This window comes from Pristis pectinata, chromosome 9, assembly GCF_009764475.1.
Source record: "Pristis pectinata isolate sPriPec2 chromosome 9, sPriPec2.1.pri, whole genome shotgun sequence".
NCBI lineage: Eukaryota > Metazoa > Chordata > Chondrichthyes > Rhinopristiformes > Pristidae > Pristis > Pristis pectinata.
The window spans coordinates 56,340,461-56,354,683 of NC_067413.1; the positions used below are offsets into that span (position 1 = coordinate 56,340,461).

The 14,223-nt window shown below is 41.8% G+C and overlaps 1 protein-coding gene across 1 annotated transcript in view; it reads right to left on the minus strand.

Annotated features, from left to right (window-relative positions):
* The window catches only part of tmem67 (transmembrane protein 67), a 155,402-nt gene that overhangs the window by 37,564 nt on the left and 103,615 nt on the right, over positions 1 to 14,223 (minus strand). Inside the window, exon 18 of the mRNA XM_052023565.1 lies at positions 10,041 to 10,140. Coding sequence (XP_051879525.1) covers positions 10,041 to 10,140 — 100 coding nt within the window. The remainder of the gene's footprint in view (positions 1 to 10,040; positions 10,141 to 14,223) is intronic.

Below are 14,223 nucleotides of genomic sequence, written 5' to 3' on the forward strand. Positions count from 1 at the left end.
CTGCTCTACCCTCATTTACACTATTGGTTACCTCCTGGAAGAACTCCAAGACATTTGTCAGACACGACCTAACACACCCACACTCATGCTGACACTCCCGAATTAGACCCTGTCTCTCCAAATGTTGGTAGATCCAGTCCCTCAGAATCCCCTCCAGCAATTTACTCACCAACAATGTCAGACTCACTATTCTGTAGTTTCCAGACTTGGTTTTGCTACCCTTTTTAAATAATGGTACCACATAAGCCACTCTCCAGTCCTCCGGAACCTCACCTGTGGCCAGAGATGAAGCAAAACTCTGCAAGGGCCTCGACAATTTCTTCTCTAGCTTTCCACAAGGTCCAAGAATGCATCAGGTCAGGCCATGGGGATTTATCCACCTTAATGCAGTTTAAGCCCTCTGATACCTGCTCCCTGCTAATTTGTATGTGGTCCAAAACAACACCCCCATTTCCTTAATTTCCATCATTTTCTCCACAAGAGAAACTGTAGAGAAATCTTCATTAAAAATCTCACCCATTTCCTTTAATCCACCATACACTTCATATACCTATAGAATCTCTTGGGATTTTGCTTCACCTTACTTGTCAGATCCTTTTCATATCATCTTTTTGCTCTCCTAACCTCTCTCTTAAGTGCACTCCTACACTTCTTGTCATCATCAAGAGATTCACTAGTTCCCAATTGCTTATGCGCAGTGATGCCTCCCTCGTTTTCTTAACCAGAACCTCAATATCTTTCGTCAACAAAGGTTCCCTAAACCTGCTGGCCTTGCCCTTCACCCTAACATTGAATATGCAGGCCCTAAACTCTTTGATATCACACTTTAAAAAGCCTCCTACTTGGCAGACGCTCCGTTCCCTGCTGACAATCTCACCCAATCAACCACTGCAAGATCCCGCCTAATGGCTCCAAGATTTGTTCTGCTCCAATTCAGGACCCTAACCTGTGAGACGGTCATATCCTTCTTCATAGCTATTTTAAAACTAATAGAATTACGGTCACTGTGAGGAAGTAAAGGGTTAAAAACTGTCACCGTACCTATAGCTGATAGAAAAAATGGATAAGGTGTTAATTACTTTGTCCGGAACCTTGGTTTCAGTCCCGTTATGCGAGACAATAGGAGTACTGGGTGCAATAAACAACGAAAGGGAAGCTTGTCCTAAACAATGAGGGGTGATACCTGTCTTTGAATTTCTTGATTATAACTCAATTATGCTGGACAATAGGTGCGATGTCTGTCTCGGGACCTCTGTGGCTTGACTGAAACTCACGGCGCCGCATGCATTAAGTGTGTGTGACAATATCTGTATAAATTTCTGTCTGCTCCTTTGTACGGAGAGACCTCGGGAAGCGACTCTTAACGAGTGCTGAAGAGACCTCTCCTTAGTGGTGCACTGCTAATAAACGCGTTTTATCAAATCGACTTCGTGGCACTGTGTTACTTAACAGCGGACGGAAGTGAGAACTTAATTCCGAGATGACAAATGGACCCAAAGTGCTTGCTGACAGACACTTCTGCCACTTGCCCCATCTCATTCCCCAGGACGAGGTCCAGTGGTCTACCGTCTCTAGTAGGTCCCGCCATATATTGGTCAAGGAAGCTTTCTTGGACACATTTCACAAGTTCTATTCCATCCACTATGGTTGGCACAGTCAATAATAGGGAAGTTAAAATCTCCCACTAATACTACCCTATTATGTTTACAACTAGAAGACAAAATGTCTTCTGAAAATCAAAAAAATCTACATTTTCAGGTTTCCCTCTATCAACTCCGCTTGCTATATCCTCAAAGAACTCTAGTAAATTTGTCAAAAAGGATTTACCTTTCTAAAACCATGTTGACTTGGTTCAATTACATTAAGCTTCTCTAAATGAACTCAGGGCGTGGATTGGCTCGGGGGACTGGGATATCATAGCTATAGGAGGCTTCGCGGGTTTCGCTTCGGAAGACTTCAGAGCAGATAGGTTTTACTTTTTTACTTATTTTTTAATAGGGTTTTAATTATAAGGGTTAGTTTTTAATAGGGTTGTGATTATTAGGGTTAGATTTTTATATTTATATTTTTATTTTTTTATATTTTTAATTTTTATATTTTATTTAAAAAGTTATATTTTTAAGTGTTTCTATAAGTTTTAGTCGGGAAGAGTGGGGGCTGGACTGACCAGGCGTGTGACATCGGCAGGTAAGGCGCAGGCAGTTTAAAAAGTGAACCGCCGTATCCAGCGGGTAGCGTCGGAGCGGGTAGTGGAGTGAGAGGGAGCAGAGTGGTCGCGCTTTGGCTTAAGGGGCTTAGGCGGTAAAGGGGCGAGGCAGGTGAGTAGCTGGTAGGTAGGTAAAGGTAAGGTTTACCTGTTATCTGTGATAAATATTTAAGTCGGAAAAACTAGGGTGAAGAAAATGGAATTAGTTCATATGGACGACATGGTGGTATGCTGTAGGTACTTGATGTGGGAATGTGTGGACCTTGCTGCGGTCCAAGATGGCCACATCTGCAGTAAGTGCTTGAGGAACTTAGGCTCAAAATCGATGAGCTGGAGTTACAGCTTCAAACACTGCGCAGCATCAGGGAGGGGGAGAGTTTTGTAGATATCCTACATCAGGAGATGGTCACCCACCTTAGAGCAGGTAATTCTGGAGTCCAGGAAGTAGATAGAATGGTGACTGTCAGGGGTGGGAAAAGGGAAAAGAAAATGAACAGGCAGATAGAGCAGAGGACCCCAGAGGCTGTTCCCCTCAGTAGCAGGTTTTCCGCTTTGGAGGCTGTTGAGGGAGATGACCTGCCGGGGCCTAGCAGCAGTAGCCAGGTCTGTGGCACTGGGACTGGTCCTGCTGCTCAGGAGGGAAGGGAGGAGAAGAGGAAGGCAGTAGGTATAGGGGACTCGATAGTCAGGGAAACAGATAGGAGGTTCTGTGGCAGTGAGCATGAATCCCGGATGGTTTGTTGCCTCCCAGGTGCCAGGGTCCGAGATGTCACTGATCGGGTCACAGGATTCTAAAGCGGGAGGGAGAACAGCCAGAAGTCGTAGTTCATGTTGGTACCAATGACATAGGTGGGAAGAGGGATGAGGTCCTGAAAAGTGAGTTTAGCGAGCTGAAGGACAGGACCTTGAGGGTAGTGGTCTTGGGATTGCTGCCAGTGCCACGCGATAGTGAAGGTAGGAATAGGAGGAGATGGCAGATAAATGTGCTTGCCTGTAGAAAGCAGAGGGTTGTGGTGGAGGGAGTGCATTCGGATTGGAGGGCTGTGACTAGTCCCACAGGGATTGGTTCTGGGACCTCTATTTTTTGTGATATTCATTAACGACTTAGATGAGGGGGTGGAAGGCTGAGTTAGCAAGTTTGCATATGACACAAAGATTGGTGGTGTTGTGGATAGTGTGGAGGGCTGTTGAAGCTTGCAGAAGGATATTGATAGGATGTAGAGCTGGGCTGACAAATGGCAATTGGAGTTTAATCCAGAGAAGTGTGAGGTAGTACACTTTGGAAGGACAAACTCCAAGGCGGAGTACAAGGTAAACAGCAGGATTCTGGGCAGTGTAGAGGAGCAGAGGGATCTGGGGGTTCATATCCACAGATCACTGAAAGTTGCCTCGCAGGTGGATAGGGTAGTTAAGAAAGCTTACGGGATGTTAGCTTTTATAAGTCGGGGGATTGAGTTTAAGAGCCACGAAGTGATGATGCAGCTTTACAAAACTCTGGTTAGGCCACACTTAGGGTACAGTGTCTAGTTCTGGTCGCCTCATTATAGGAAGGATGTGGAGGTGTTGGAAAGGGTGCAGAGGAGATTTACCAGGATGCTTCCTGGATTAGAGAGTATGGACTATGAGGAGAGACTAAAGGAGCTAGGGCTGTTCTCATTGGAGAGAAGGAGGATGAGGGGAGACATGATAGAGGTATACAAGATATTGAGAGGAATAGATGGAGTGGGTGGCCATCGCTTCTTTCCCAGGGTGCCAATGCTCAAAACAAGAGGACATGGCTTTAAGGTATTGGGTGGGAAGTTCAAGTGTGATGTCAGAGGGAGGTTTTTCACCCAGAGAGTGGTTGGTGCATGGAATGCGCTGCCTGGGGTGGTGGTGGAGGCTGATACATTGGACAAGTTCAAGACATTGTTAGATAAGCATATGGATGAATTTAAGTTAGAGGGATATGTGGGAGGAAGGGGTTAAATAGTCTTCGGTGTGGTTTGAAGGGTGGCACAACATCATGGGCCGAAGGGCCTGTATTGTGCCGTATTGTTGTATGGTTCTATAACAGAAACACGGTTGAAGGAAGGGCAGGACTGGCAGCTCATTGATCCAGGATATAGATACTACATGCATGACAGAGGTGCAGGTAAGAGTGGAGGGAGAGTTGCCTTCTTGGTGAAAGAGGACATAAAAATGGTCCTGAAGAATGAGGTAGGGCAAGTGGCGCAAGTGTCTGTCGGTGAGCACTTTAGGTCCAGTGACCATAATTCTATTAGTTTTAAAATAGTTATGGAGAAGTATATGACCGTCTCACAGGTTAGGGTCCTGAACTGGGACAGAGCAAATTTTGGAGCCATTAGGCGGGATCTTGCCGTGGTTGATTGGGTGAGATTTTTTACAGGGAAAGCTGCCACTGCCAAGTGGAAGGCTTTTAAAAGTGTGATGTCAAGAGTTCAGGGCCTGCATGATTGTGTTAGGGTGAAGGACAAGGGCTGGTAGGCTTAGGGAACCCTGGTTGATGGGAAAATTCAGGTTCTGGTTATGAAAAAGAGGCATACACTGCGCATAAGCAATTGGGAACGAGTGAATCTCTTGATGACTAAATAAGAGTAGGGGTGCACTTAAGAGACAAGTTAGGGGGGCAAAAGGAGGATACGAGAAGGATCTGGCAGGCAAGGTGAGTCAAAATTCCAAGAGATTCTATAGGTATATTAGGAGTCCCCTTAAAGATCAGCATGGCCATCTGTGTGTGGAACCAATAGAAATGGGAGAGAGTTTTGATGAATATTTCTCTTCCGTTTTTACTGTGGAGCAAACAATGGAGGCTAAAGAAATAAGGGAAAAGAGTGATGATGTCTTGCAGCATATAAGAATTATCAGGGAGGAGGTAATGGAGAGCTTAAAGTGCATTATGGCAGATAAATCCCCAGGGCCTGACCTGGTGCATTCTTGGACCTTGTGGGAGCTAGAGAAGAAATTACGGAGGCCCTTGCAAAGATTTTTGCTTCATCTCTGTCCACAGGTCACAAAGGACTGGAGAGTAGCTAATGTGGTACCATTGTTTAAAAAGCGTAGCAAAAACAAGTCAGGGAACTACAGGCTGAGTCTGATGTTGGTGGTGGGTAAATTGCTGGAGGGGATTCTAAGGGACAGGATCTACCAACATTTGGAAAGATTCGGGGCTGTCAGCACGACTTTGTGCATGGTAGGTCATGTCTGACAAATGTCTTGGAGTTCTTTGAGAAGGTAACTGAGAGGGTAGATGAGAGTGGTGCAGTGGATATTGTCTATATGGACTTTAGCATGGTCTTTGACAAAGTCCCTCACGGCAGGCTAGTCTGGAAAGGTTAGATTGCATGGGATCCAGGGGAGACAGCTCAGTGCTAGGAAGCAGAGGGTGATGGTCGAGGGTTTTTTCTCAGATTGGAGGTCTGTGTCTAGTGGTGTGTCACAGGGATTGGTGCTGGGACCTTTGTTGTTTGTAATTTATATAAACAATTTGGATGTGAATGTACAAGGCATGGTTAGTATGTTTGCAGATGATACTAATACAGGTGGCTTTGTAGTGTAGAAGGTTATGAAAAATACAGGGGGATCTTGATCAACTAGGTACTGTATGTGGGCTGAGGATTGGCAAATGGCTTTCAATCCAGATAAATGCGAGGTATTACATTTTGGGAGATCAAACCAGAGTAGGACTTATATAGTGAATGTTATGGCCCTGGGGACTGTTATGGAACAGGGGGACCTAAGAGTTCCCGTGCATAATTTGCTGAAAGTGGCGCCTCAGGTAGATAGTGTGGCGAAGAAGGCGTTTGGCACACTGGCCTTCATCAGTCGGGGCATTGAGTACAGGAGTTGGGAAGTTATGTTGCAGTTATATAAGATGTCGGTGAGGCCTCACTTGGAGTATGGTGTACAGCTTTAATCACCCTGTTATAGGAAAGATGTTATTAAACTCGGAAGAGTGCAGAGAAGATTTGCCAGGATGATACCTGGACTTGGGGGCCTAAGATACAAGGAGAAGTTGTGTAGACTAGGACTTTATTCCCTGGTATGTAGGGGATTGAGGGGTGATCTGACAGGTATATAAGATCATGAGGGGCATAGACAGGGTGAAAGTACATAGACTTTTTCCCAAGGAGGAATGTGTTAAAAACAAGAGGACATAGGTTTAAGATAAGAGGAGAGAGATTTAAATGGGACATCAGGGAAACTTGTTTACGCAAAGGATGTTGCGTATTTTGAATGAGCTGCCAGAAATATTGGTTGAAGCAGGCACATTAGCAACATTTAAATCCAACCTAGGTTAATACATGTATAGAAGAAGTTTAGATGGCTATGGGCCAAATGTGAGCAGATGGGACTAGATCTCTGGGCAACACAGTCCGCATGGACAAGTTGAGCTGAAGGGCTGTAAGACTCTATGACCCTAAATGACTAACTATATCTTCCTTGATTATAGACCCTCCCCCCATCTTGCCAATAATAGACAATAAGCTAAGAGGCCTGTGGTTACTCACTTGCTGTATTGCTCCCTTCTTAAACAACAGTGTCACACTTGCGGTTTTCCAATCCAGTGGCACCTTCCTGGAACTCAGTGAGGTTTGGGAAACCTCAAACAATGGCTCCTCCATCTTTACCACCACTTGCTTTAAAACCTCAGGTGCAGGCCATCAGGACCTAGCAACTTATCTGCCTTTCATCCTATTAGTTTTTCTAATATCTTGTTCCTCATGACAGTAATTGTTACATTCTTCTGTAGTATTTGAAACTTGTCCATCAGAAATCCTTGGGATACTTGCAGTGTCCTCCACCATGAAGACTTATCCAAAGTATTGATATAACCTATCTGTCCTTTCCTTGTTTCCAGTTATTAAATTCCGTCACGATCTCCAAGGATCCCACATTTACCCTAGCTACTCTCTTCGTTTTTATATAACCATAAAAATCCTTGCAGTTTGTTTTGATATAATCAATTTTCTCCCTCCTTGTTAACATTTTAGTCTCTTGCTGATGCTTCTTGTAAAATTCCCAATCCTCTGGTCTACCACTTGCCCTTGCCATTTTATATGCTGTAGTCTTTGATTTAATATTTTCCCTTACCTCCTTTGTTAACCATGGATGATTCATCATTCTCCTCGATCCCTCTTTATAATGGGATAAATTTCTGCTGAGCAGCAGATTAATGATGTAGGGCATTTGCAGATGATACACACAGCAGCCACTGTGCTTTGTTGGTGAGGGAGTGAATGTTTAGCATGATGGATGGGGTGCCAGTCAGACGGGATTTGTTCTGGATAGTGTTGAACTCTTGAAGATATATTCATTCAGAGGAGAGTTTTCTATAACGTTACTGCCTTAGACTTTGATGATGGAGGAAAGGCTTCAGGGAATAAGGCAAGAAGTTACACACTGCCTCTGACTGCTCTTGTAGCACATTACTTATGTGGTTGGTCCATCAAATTTCTAGTCAGAAGGTACCTGCAGGGTGTCGATCGTGGAGTTTGGCGATGGTAATGATGTTGAATGTCAAAGGTAGATGGCTAGACTCCAGCCAATTGGGTGGTTGGACTCTGAATAGATTCCTTAAGAGAATCTGTCCTTTGTGTTCTTTTAAAATTCTCAGGGTAACTTGACAATCTGAGTAAGTTTACACTACCCTTTTCTAAAGCATCTATATATTTCACCAAATGGCCTGAGCAAAGTCTTTTAAAAAAAGTCAATCTGCTGCTGGTTAATTTTTATTTGAAATTGGATCATCATAACACTGCAGCCTAATACTTTAATTGCTTTGGCTATCACTGCATGACTCTGCTCATGAACCTTAACAGAATTATATACTGTAACACTTGACTTCTGCATCTCTGAGAGACTTGGTATTGGCTCTGTCTACCTGCATTTCCCTCAATGCCATTTGCCAAACGTAGTCAATGAATGAGAACATATACACCCGTATTATTTGGAGGGTTCTTCCCTCCAAATTGGTTATTTGCAGATTGCATTCTCCCTTTGCATCAAGACCTGCTTGGTCTATTTTCAACTACTGCACTACTACTACCACAGGTCATATTCAGTAATTAATGAAATTTGTAAAAATCTGCTAGAGAACTTTACTGACAACTGGTCTCAAAGTCTCAATGCTGATAAAAAATCATTACTAATGATTTTGATTATATTTGCCAGGCATGGATGGAAGATTGATTATAGCATGGAAGACAGAATAAATGGGTCCTTTCAGGCTGGAAGGATGTGGCTGGTGGAATGCCCCAAGGATCAATTCTTGATTCTCAATTATTTATGATTTGTATTAATGACGTAGAGGAGGAGGCAGAGTGTAACCTATCCAAGTTTGCTGAAGACACAAAAATAAGTGGGAGGGTGTATTTGATGAGGATATTAGGGCTCTGCAACTGGATATAGATTTTTTTCTCACCATTTCAATAAGATTCTTTCTTGCAGAGGAACCTGTGTTTTAATCTACACACAAAATTCTTCAGACTGCTAAAAGACAATGGTTTAGAAATTCAAAATGAGAGAGTAAGATTTTTTTGTTTACCCTCTGAGATCATCCAAAACTCTATTTAACTTTAAATTTAAATAACTTTAATAACCTCATTTAACTTACAGAAGGTTCCATTCAGCCAGTACCTCTGTGCTCACCATGCTGCATTAGCGCCTAATTTAATAATACATCACTTGCTTAATTTTCATCCTTGTTTCAAATTCTTCCACTGTCATTTCCCTACCCAATTCTACAATCTCCTCCAGCCCCACAACCATCCAAGGTATCTGCACTCCATCAATTCTGTCATCTTCATCATCCCAGAATTCAATAACTCCACTTGTAAAAGCCATGTCTTCACTTGTCAAGGCCTTCAGCACAGAATTTTTTTCTTCCCTTTTTCCCTCCTTGAAGATACGCAAACCATTTCTTCTTTTTCCCAATATTCTTCTTTTTTCTCAAAATGAGAGAGCAAGATTTTTTTGTTTACCCTCTGAGATCATCCAAAATTCTATTTAACTCTTATGAACCTACTTCCTCTACAACCTCCATTCCCCACATTTCTAGGAGATTAAGATATAAGATAAGATATCATAATTAGTCAAATGTACATTGAAACAGAAGTTTTGCGTAGAGTGTTCTGGGGGCAGCCGCAAGTGTTGCCACGCTTCCGGTGCCAACATAGCATGCCCACAACTTCCTAACCTGTACATCTTTGGTATGTGGGAGGAAACCAGAGCACCTGGAAGAAACCCACACAGACACGGGGAGAATGTACAAACTCCTTAGAGACAGTGGCTGGAATTGAACCCGGGTCGCTGGCACTGTAATAGCATTACGCTAACTGCGACACTACCGTGCCTGCCCATAACAGCATTGTGAGAGTTTCTTCACACAAGGTTTATTCTACTGTGCATGATTGCCTTGGAACTTGAGAATGATATACTTGAGACATGACATAAAACACCTTTACCAGTACAACAGAAGTTTTAGGTCAATATCTCTCTAGGTCAATTAGGTCAATACTTATTGAGGTAAGTACAAAGCTCGAAGTAACCCAAGAACACATCCTGTAAACTGGTGGATATAAACTTTCTTCCAAGGCAAGTGAAGTTTTCCAGCTCTAACACACTGCAAGAGATATGACCAAAGTTTCTTTTAAGCATACTCATCGTTATTAATCAGATCACCAACACATCTGTTTATATTTTTTATATAGATTTCTAAAAATAAAACTAACACAGTCAAAATATTTTACAAATTTTTCTGTCAAAGTTTAAAATTAATTGAATATTTGAAGCCAAATAACAGGAACATATGATGAATAATTACAAAATGTACCTGCAATAGATTTGACGATCTTGCCTTTGGGTCTCTCCCAGTCAATAAAAAAGATATCCACAGTTAACTGGTTTCCTAGTTTGTGTAACAGCTGAAGAAACTGAAAGAAAGGGTATTCCCAGTGATGAGAAGAAAAATATATGATAGAAGTTACCAGGATTTGAACAGAAAAAACATATTTGTATAATTAATTACTTAACTAAAGGAAGTAAAGAACCCAAGTGCTATTGATTGGATCTGGAATTGTGACAAGTATTGGCTTCGATTTTGCTGTCAATGATGAAGCTAAGGACCTCTTCATTGACCTGCTCAAGAGGAAGTGATCACTTGAGGCATGGATTTCTCCTTTCTCAATGCTGCCAGGCATCAATTCAATGAAATCCTCGTCATCCAATGTTAATGACGTCATCATGCTGGCTGAGCAACCAATCACTTTGAAAAATTCTCACAGAAAACATAACAAAATTACCAGGTTGAACGTCATACAGAATGTGACATAAATATTAGAGTTTACACATAATGTTAAGGAAAAGCTGAAAAATCATTTTCTTACAACAATCATTTGGCCTGTCAGGTCTGTGCCAGCTCTCAGAACAACCTCATAAATCCCATTCCCACAGTTTATCCCTTTTACCTTTCTGTTCTCAGTTGCCCATCAATTCTCCACAATTCACCTATTATCCACTTACATTACGAGTAAATTATAGTACCCAATGACCTAAGAAACAGCATGTCTTTTGAATGTGAGAGGAAACCAGAGCACCTGGTAGAAACCTACATGGTCACAGGGAGAATGTGTAAATTCCACACAGTCAGCACCAGAAGTCAGGGTTAAACACAGGTTGCTGGAGCTTCTTTAAAGATCTATTAGCTCTTGAAGTATTTATTATCGGGTTTTACTATACACACAGATAAAATAAGCATCTTAGAGCTAGAACATTTAACCTTATGACTTGGAATGCTGTTAAATACTTATACACATCACATGGAAAATTCAATATTTTCAGTGTACTTCTCAACAAGAATAATCTGTAGATATCAAAATGTTATCTAATCAATTGATTATGCTGGAGAAGACTACAAAATAGTGGCTAATGGAACAATCCTTAAAAATTGACAAAATTGTGATTTTTTTCTTTAAATTGCATGGCTACTGAAATTCTGAGAACGTGTCTAATTTACATGACCACTCCTCATAATCCAATCCCACCAACTTCACATTTATTCGTATTTATTATGTATTTTTCTGCACTCTTTCAGAAGGCTGAAGACTCGAATACCTTTTTTATACTAAAACAACTAGAATTGTGTACGAAATATTCTGAGTATGGTCATGCAAATTATTTATATTAGTGGCATGATTAGCTTATTATTTTGACTTAATTGCAATTTTTTAAAATTCCTGTCACCAGCCAAGTAAAATCCAAACAAATATAAAACTGATTTCCTATGTACATACATTCCCTAAGTAGTGGTCATATGCAGTTCTCATCTAGTTGTTGTAGTTTCTTTGGTTAAAGCCAGCAGCTGACCTGCAGTGGCTGCAGATGAGATGGCTTCAAACAGATCTATCCAGAAGGTCCAGCTTTGTTTTGCATCCTTTTCACAAATGCAGCTTCAATCTGGACCGATTGGCTGATATGCAATAACTAAGTACTGGTGGAGTAGCACAGGTGAGAGCAAGGCTGCAGTAATTTTGAGGCAGAACAGGAGATTTATACTTCATGGAGCACTGTTTCTTCCCCAATACAGTGTCTTATCAATCCTTGCAATCCCTTCGAGTACAGGTTGTTGGACTGCTGTGGCACACAAAAAACTCATTTGAGCACTGGTATCCAGAGCTGTGGTCACAGAAGTCTGAGCATCTACTGCAGCCCTCAGACACTGAATATCTATCAGATGATATATCTGTATGCTTTTGGCCAGGCCTGCCAACCATTGTGCATATCCATCAGTCGTCTTTTATTACCTGTCTCTTCTGACTCCTCTCCAGGAGAACCTCTGTGCTTTCTCGCTCTTCAGGGATCTGATATCTGGTCTATCTTTACCTGCCCTGGCTGCAGTCTCTCCTGACCTCAAAATGTTTGGTCATTGCAATCCTTATTTGGAGGAAACTCCCACTCACCTTGAATTGGATGTTGAATAATCAGTATGACAAATCAGAGACAATGAAGGTGCCAAAAGAGGTGGTGGTGAGGTAGAGATGGATATTCATAATGATACTATATTTTCAGATGATGATGTGGAGTTACAGCATGTAGATAAAAATTAGGAAGGGGAAAATAAAGACTTTTGTGGATCACTATCGGTAACTATCGGTAACTTCAGCTAAGGCTGAATATATTGGAATGAAATCAGGCTATGGCAATCTCACAGAGTTGGTTACAATGCAGAGAGATGCTGGAAGGGGATTATGTTCTCATGTCAAGTACTACTGGTAAGATGAAAGGGAAAGTTAATCATGGCCATAGATATTAAGGATGTTATGTGAGATTCTAGTAAGTAAAGCATTCCCATGACAGAACTGCATTCCACCACAATCTGCAATGTCATGATCCAGCTTCTCCCTCACTTTAACATTATCAGCTAATCAGCAGCCAATCCTAGCTCAATGAAGAGTTCAGAAGAGCAATAGGTGACAACTCAGTGAAGTTACTGTATTTATGAGAAACAGGATAAGCAGTAGTCTATAGAACCAAGTAATCCCATAACCAAAGCCCTGTAGCTCCTTATTCTGTCATGTCCATTTATGAATGAAGGTGGACAACTAAACAACTAACAGGACGAGAAGGCTCCATAGACATTCTAATCTTCAATGTTGACAGATGGTGCTGAAAAGAATCAAGACTGAATCTTCTTTGTCTGGAAATCCTGAGAAGATGATCAACCTTTGATTTCTTCTGAGGTCGCTTAAGTGACAGAGACCAGTCATCACTATTTTAAATCTTTTGATATCAGGTAACAGCTGAATGCACTTGGTAAAGACAATGGACCATTGTACCATTCAAGCTGTGATGCTGAAGATATACTCCAGAACTAAATGCATCTGTAGTCAAGCTGTTCCAGTGCAACAACTTGCCAAAGTAGAAAATTACCCACATTCTTTCTGTTGACATGAAGGAAATCAAATTTAACCTGGTAGATTATTGCTCAAGGAATTGATTCTCAGTCAAGTGCAAAGTGATAGCAAGCCAAGCCATTAGAGTATTTATCCATAAGCTCCAACGTCGAAGTCAAAGTCAAAGTCAAAGTTGAGTTTACTGTCATATGCACAAGTACATGTATGCACAGGTGTAATGAAAAACTTCAGCAGCAGCATCACAGGCACATAACACACAAGGAAAACATAAATTAAGCATAAAGTATACACAATTTTAACAAGAAAGAAACAATTAGAACAAAAACAAACAACATCATAGTAATGCAAAGTGTTCAAAGTGGTTATAGTGTTGCTATACTGTGGTAGTGATTGGGGTTTCGCAGGTTGGTTCAAGAACTGAATGGTTGAAGGGAAGTAGGTGTTCTTGAACCTGTTGGTGTGGGACTTCACCTGATGGGAGCTGTGAGAAGATGGTATGGCCCAGATGGTGAGGATCTTTGATGATAGATGTTGGCTTCTTGAAGCAGCGCCTCACATAGATACTACTTACGGTGGGGAGAGACGTTACCATGATGCATTGGGCTGAGTCCATTACCCTCTACAGCTTCTTATGTTGCTGCACATTGGACTTGCAGTACCAGACCATGATGCCATCAGTCAGGCTACTTCCAACAGCACATCTGTAGAAATCTGTGAAGAGTATTTGGTGAAATGCCAAACCTCCTTAACTTTCTAATAAAGTGCGCCTTCCTTGTGATTGCACCTATGTGCTGAGCCCACATGTGATTCTTCCAACAACAGTGGTGTCGTCAGTGAATTTGTATTTAGCATTGAAGTTGTACTTAGCCACACAGTCATGTGTATAGGGAATAGAGCAGGAGGCTAAGCACCTGTGTTGACAGTCAGCGAGGAGGAGGTGTTGTTACCAATCCTCACTGATTGAGGTCTGCCGATGAGGAAGTCGAGGATCTAATTGCAGAAAGAGGTATAGAGGCTCAGGTCTTGAAGCTTGATGATGTTTGGATGGGATGATTGTCATAGTCATAGAATCATACAGGATGGAAACAGGCCCTTCGGTCCAAC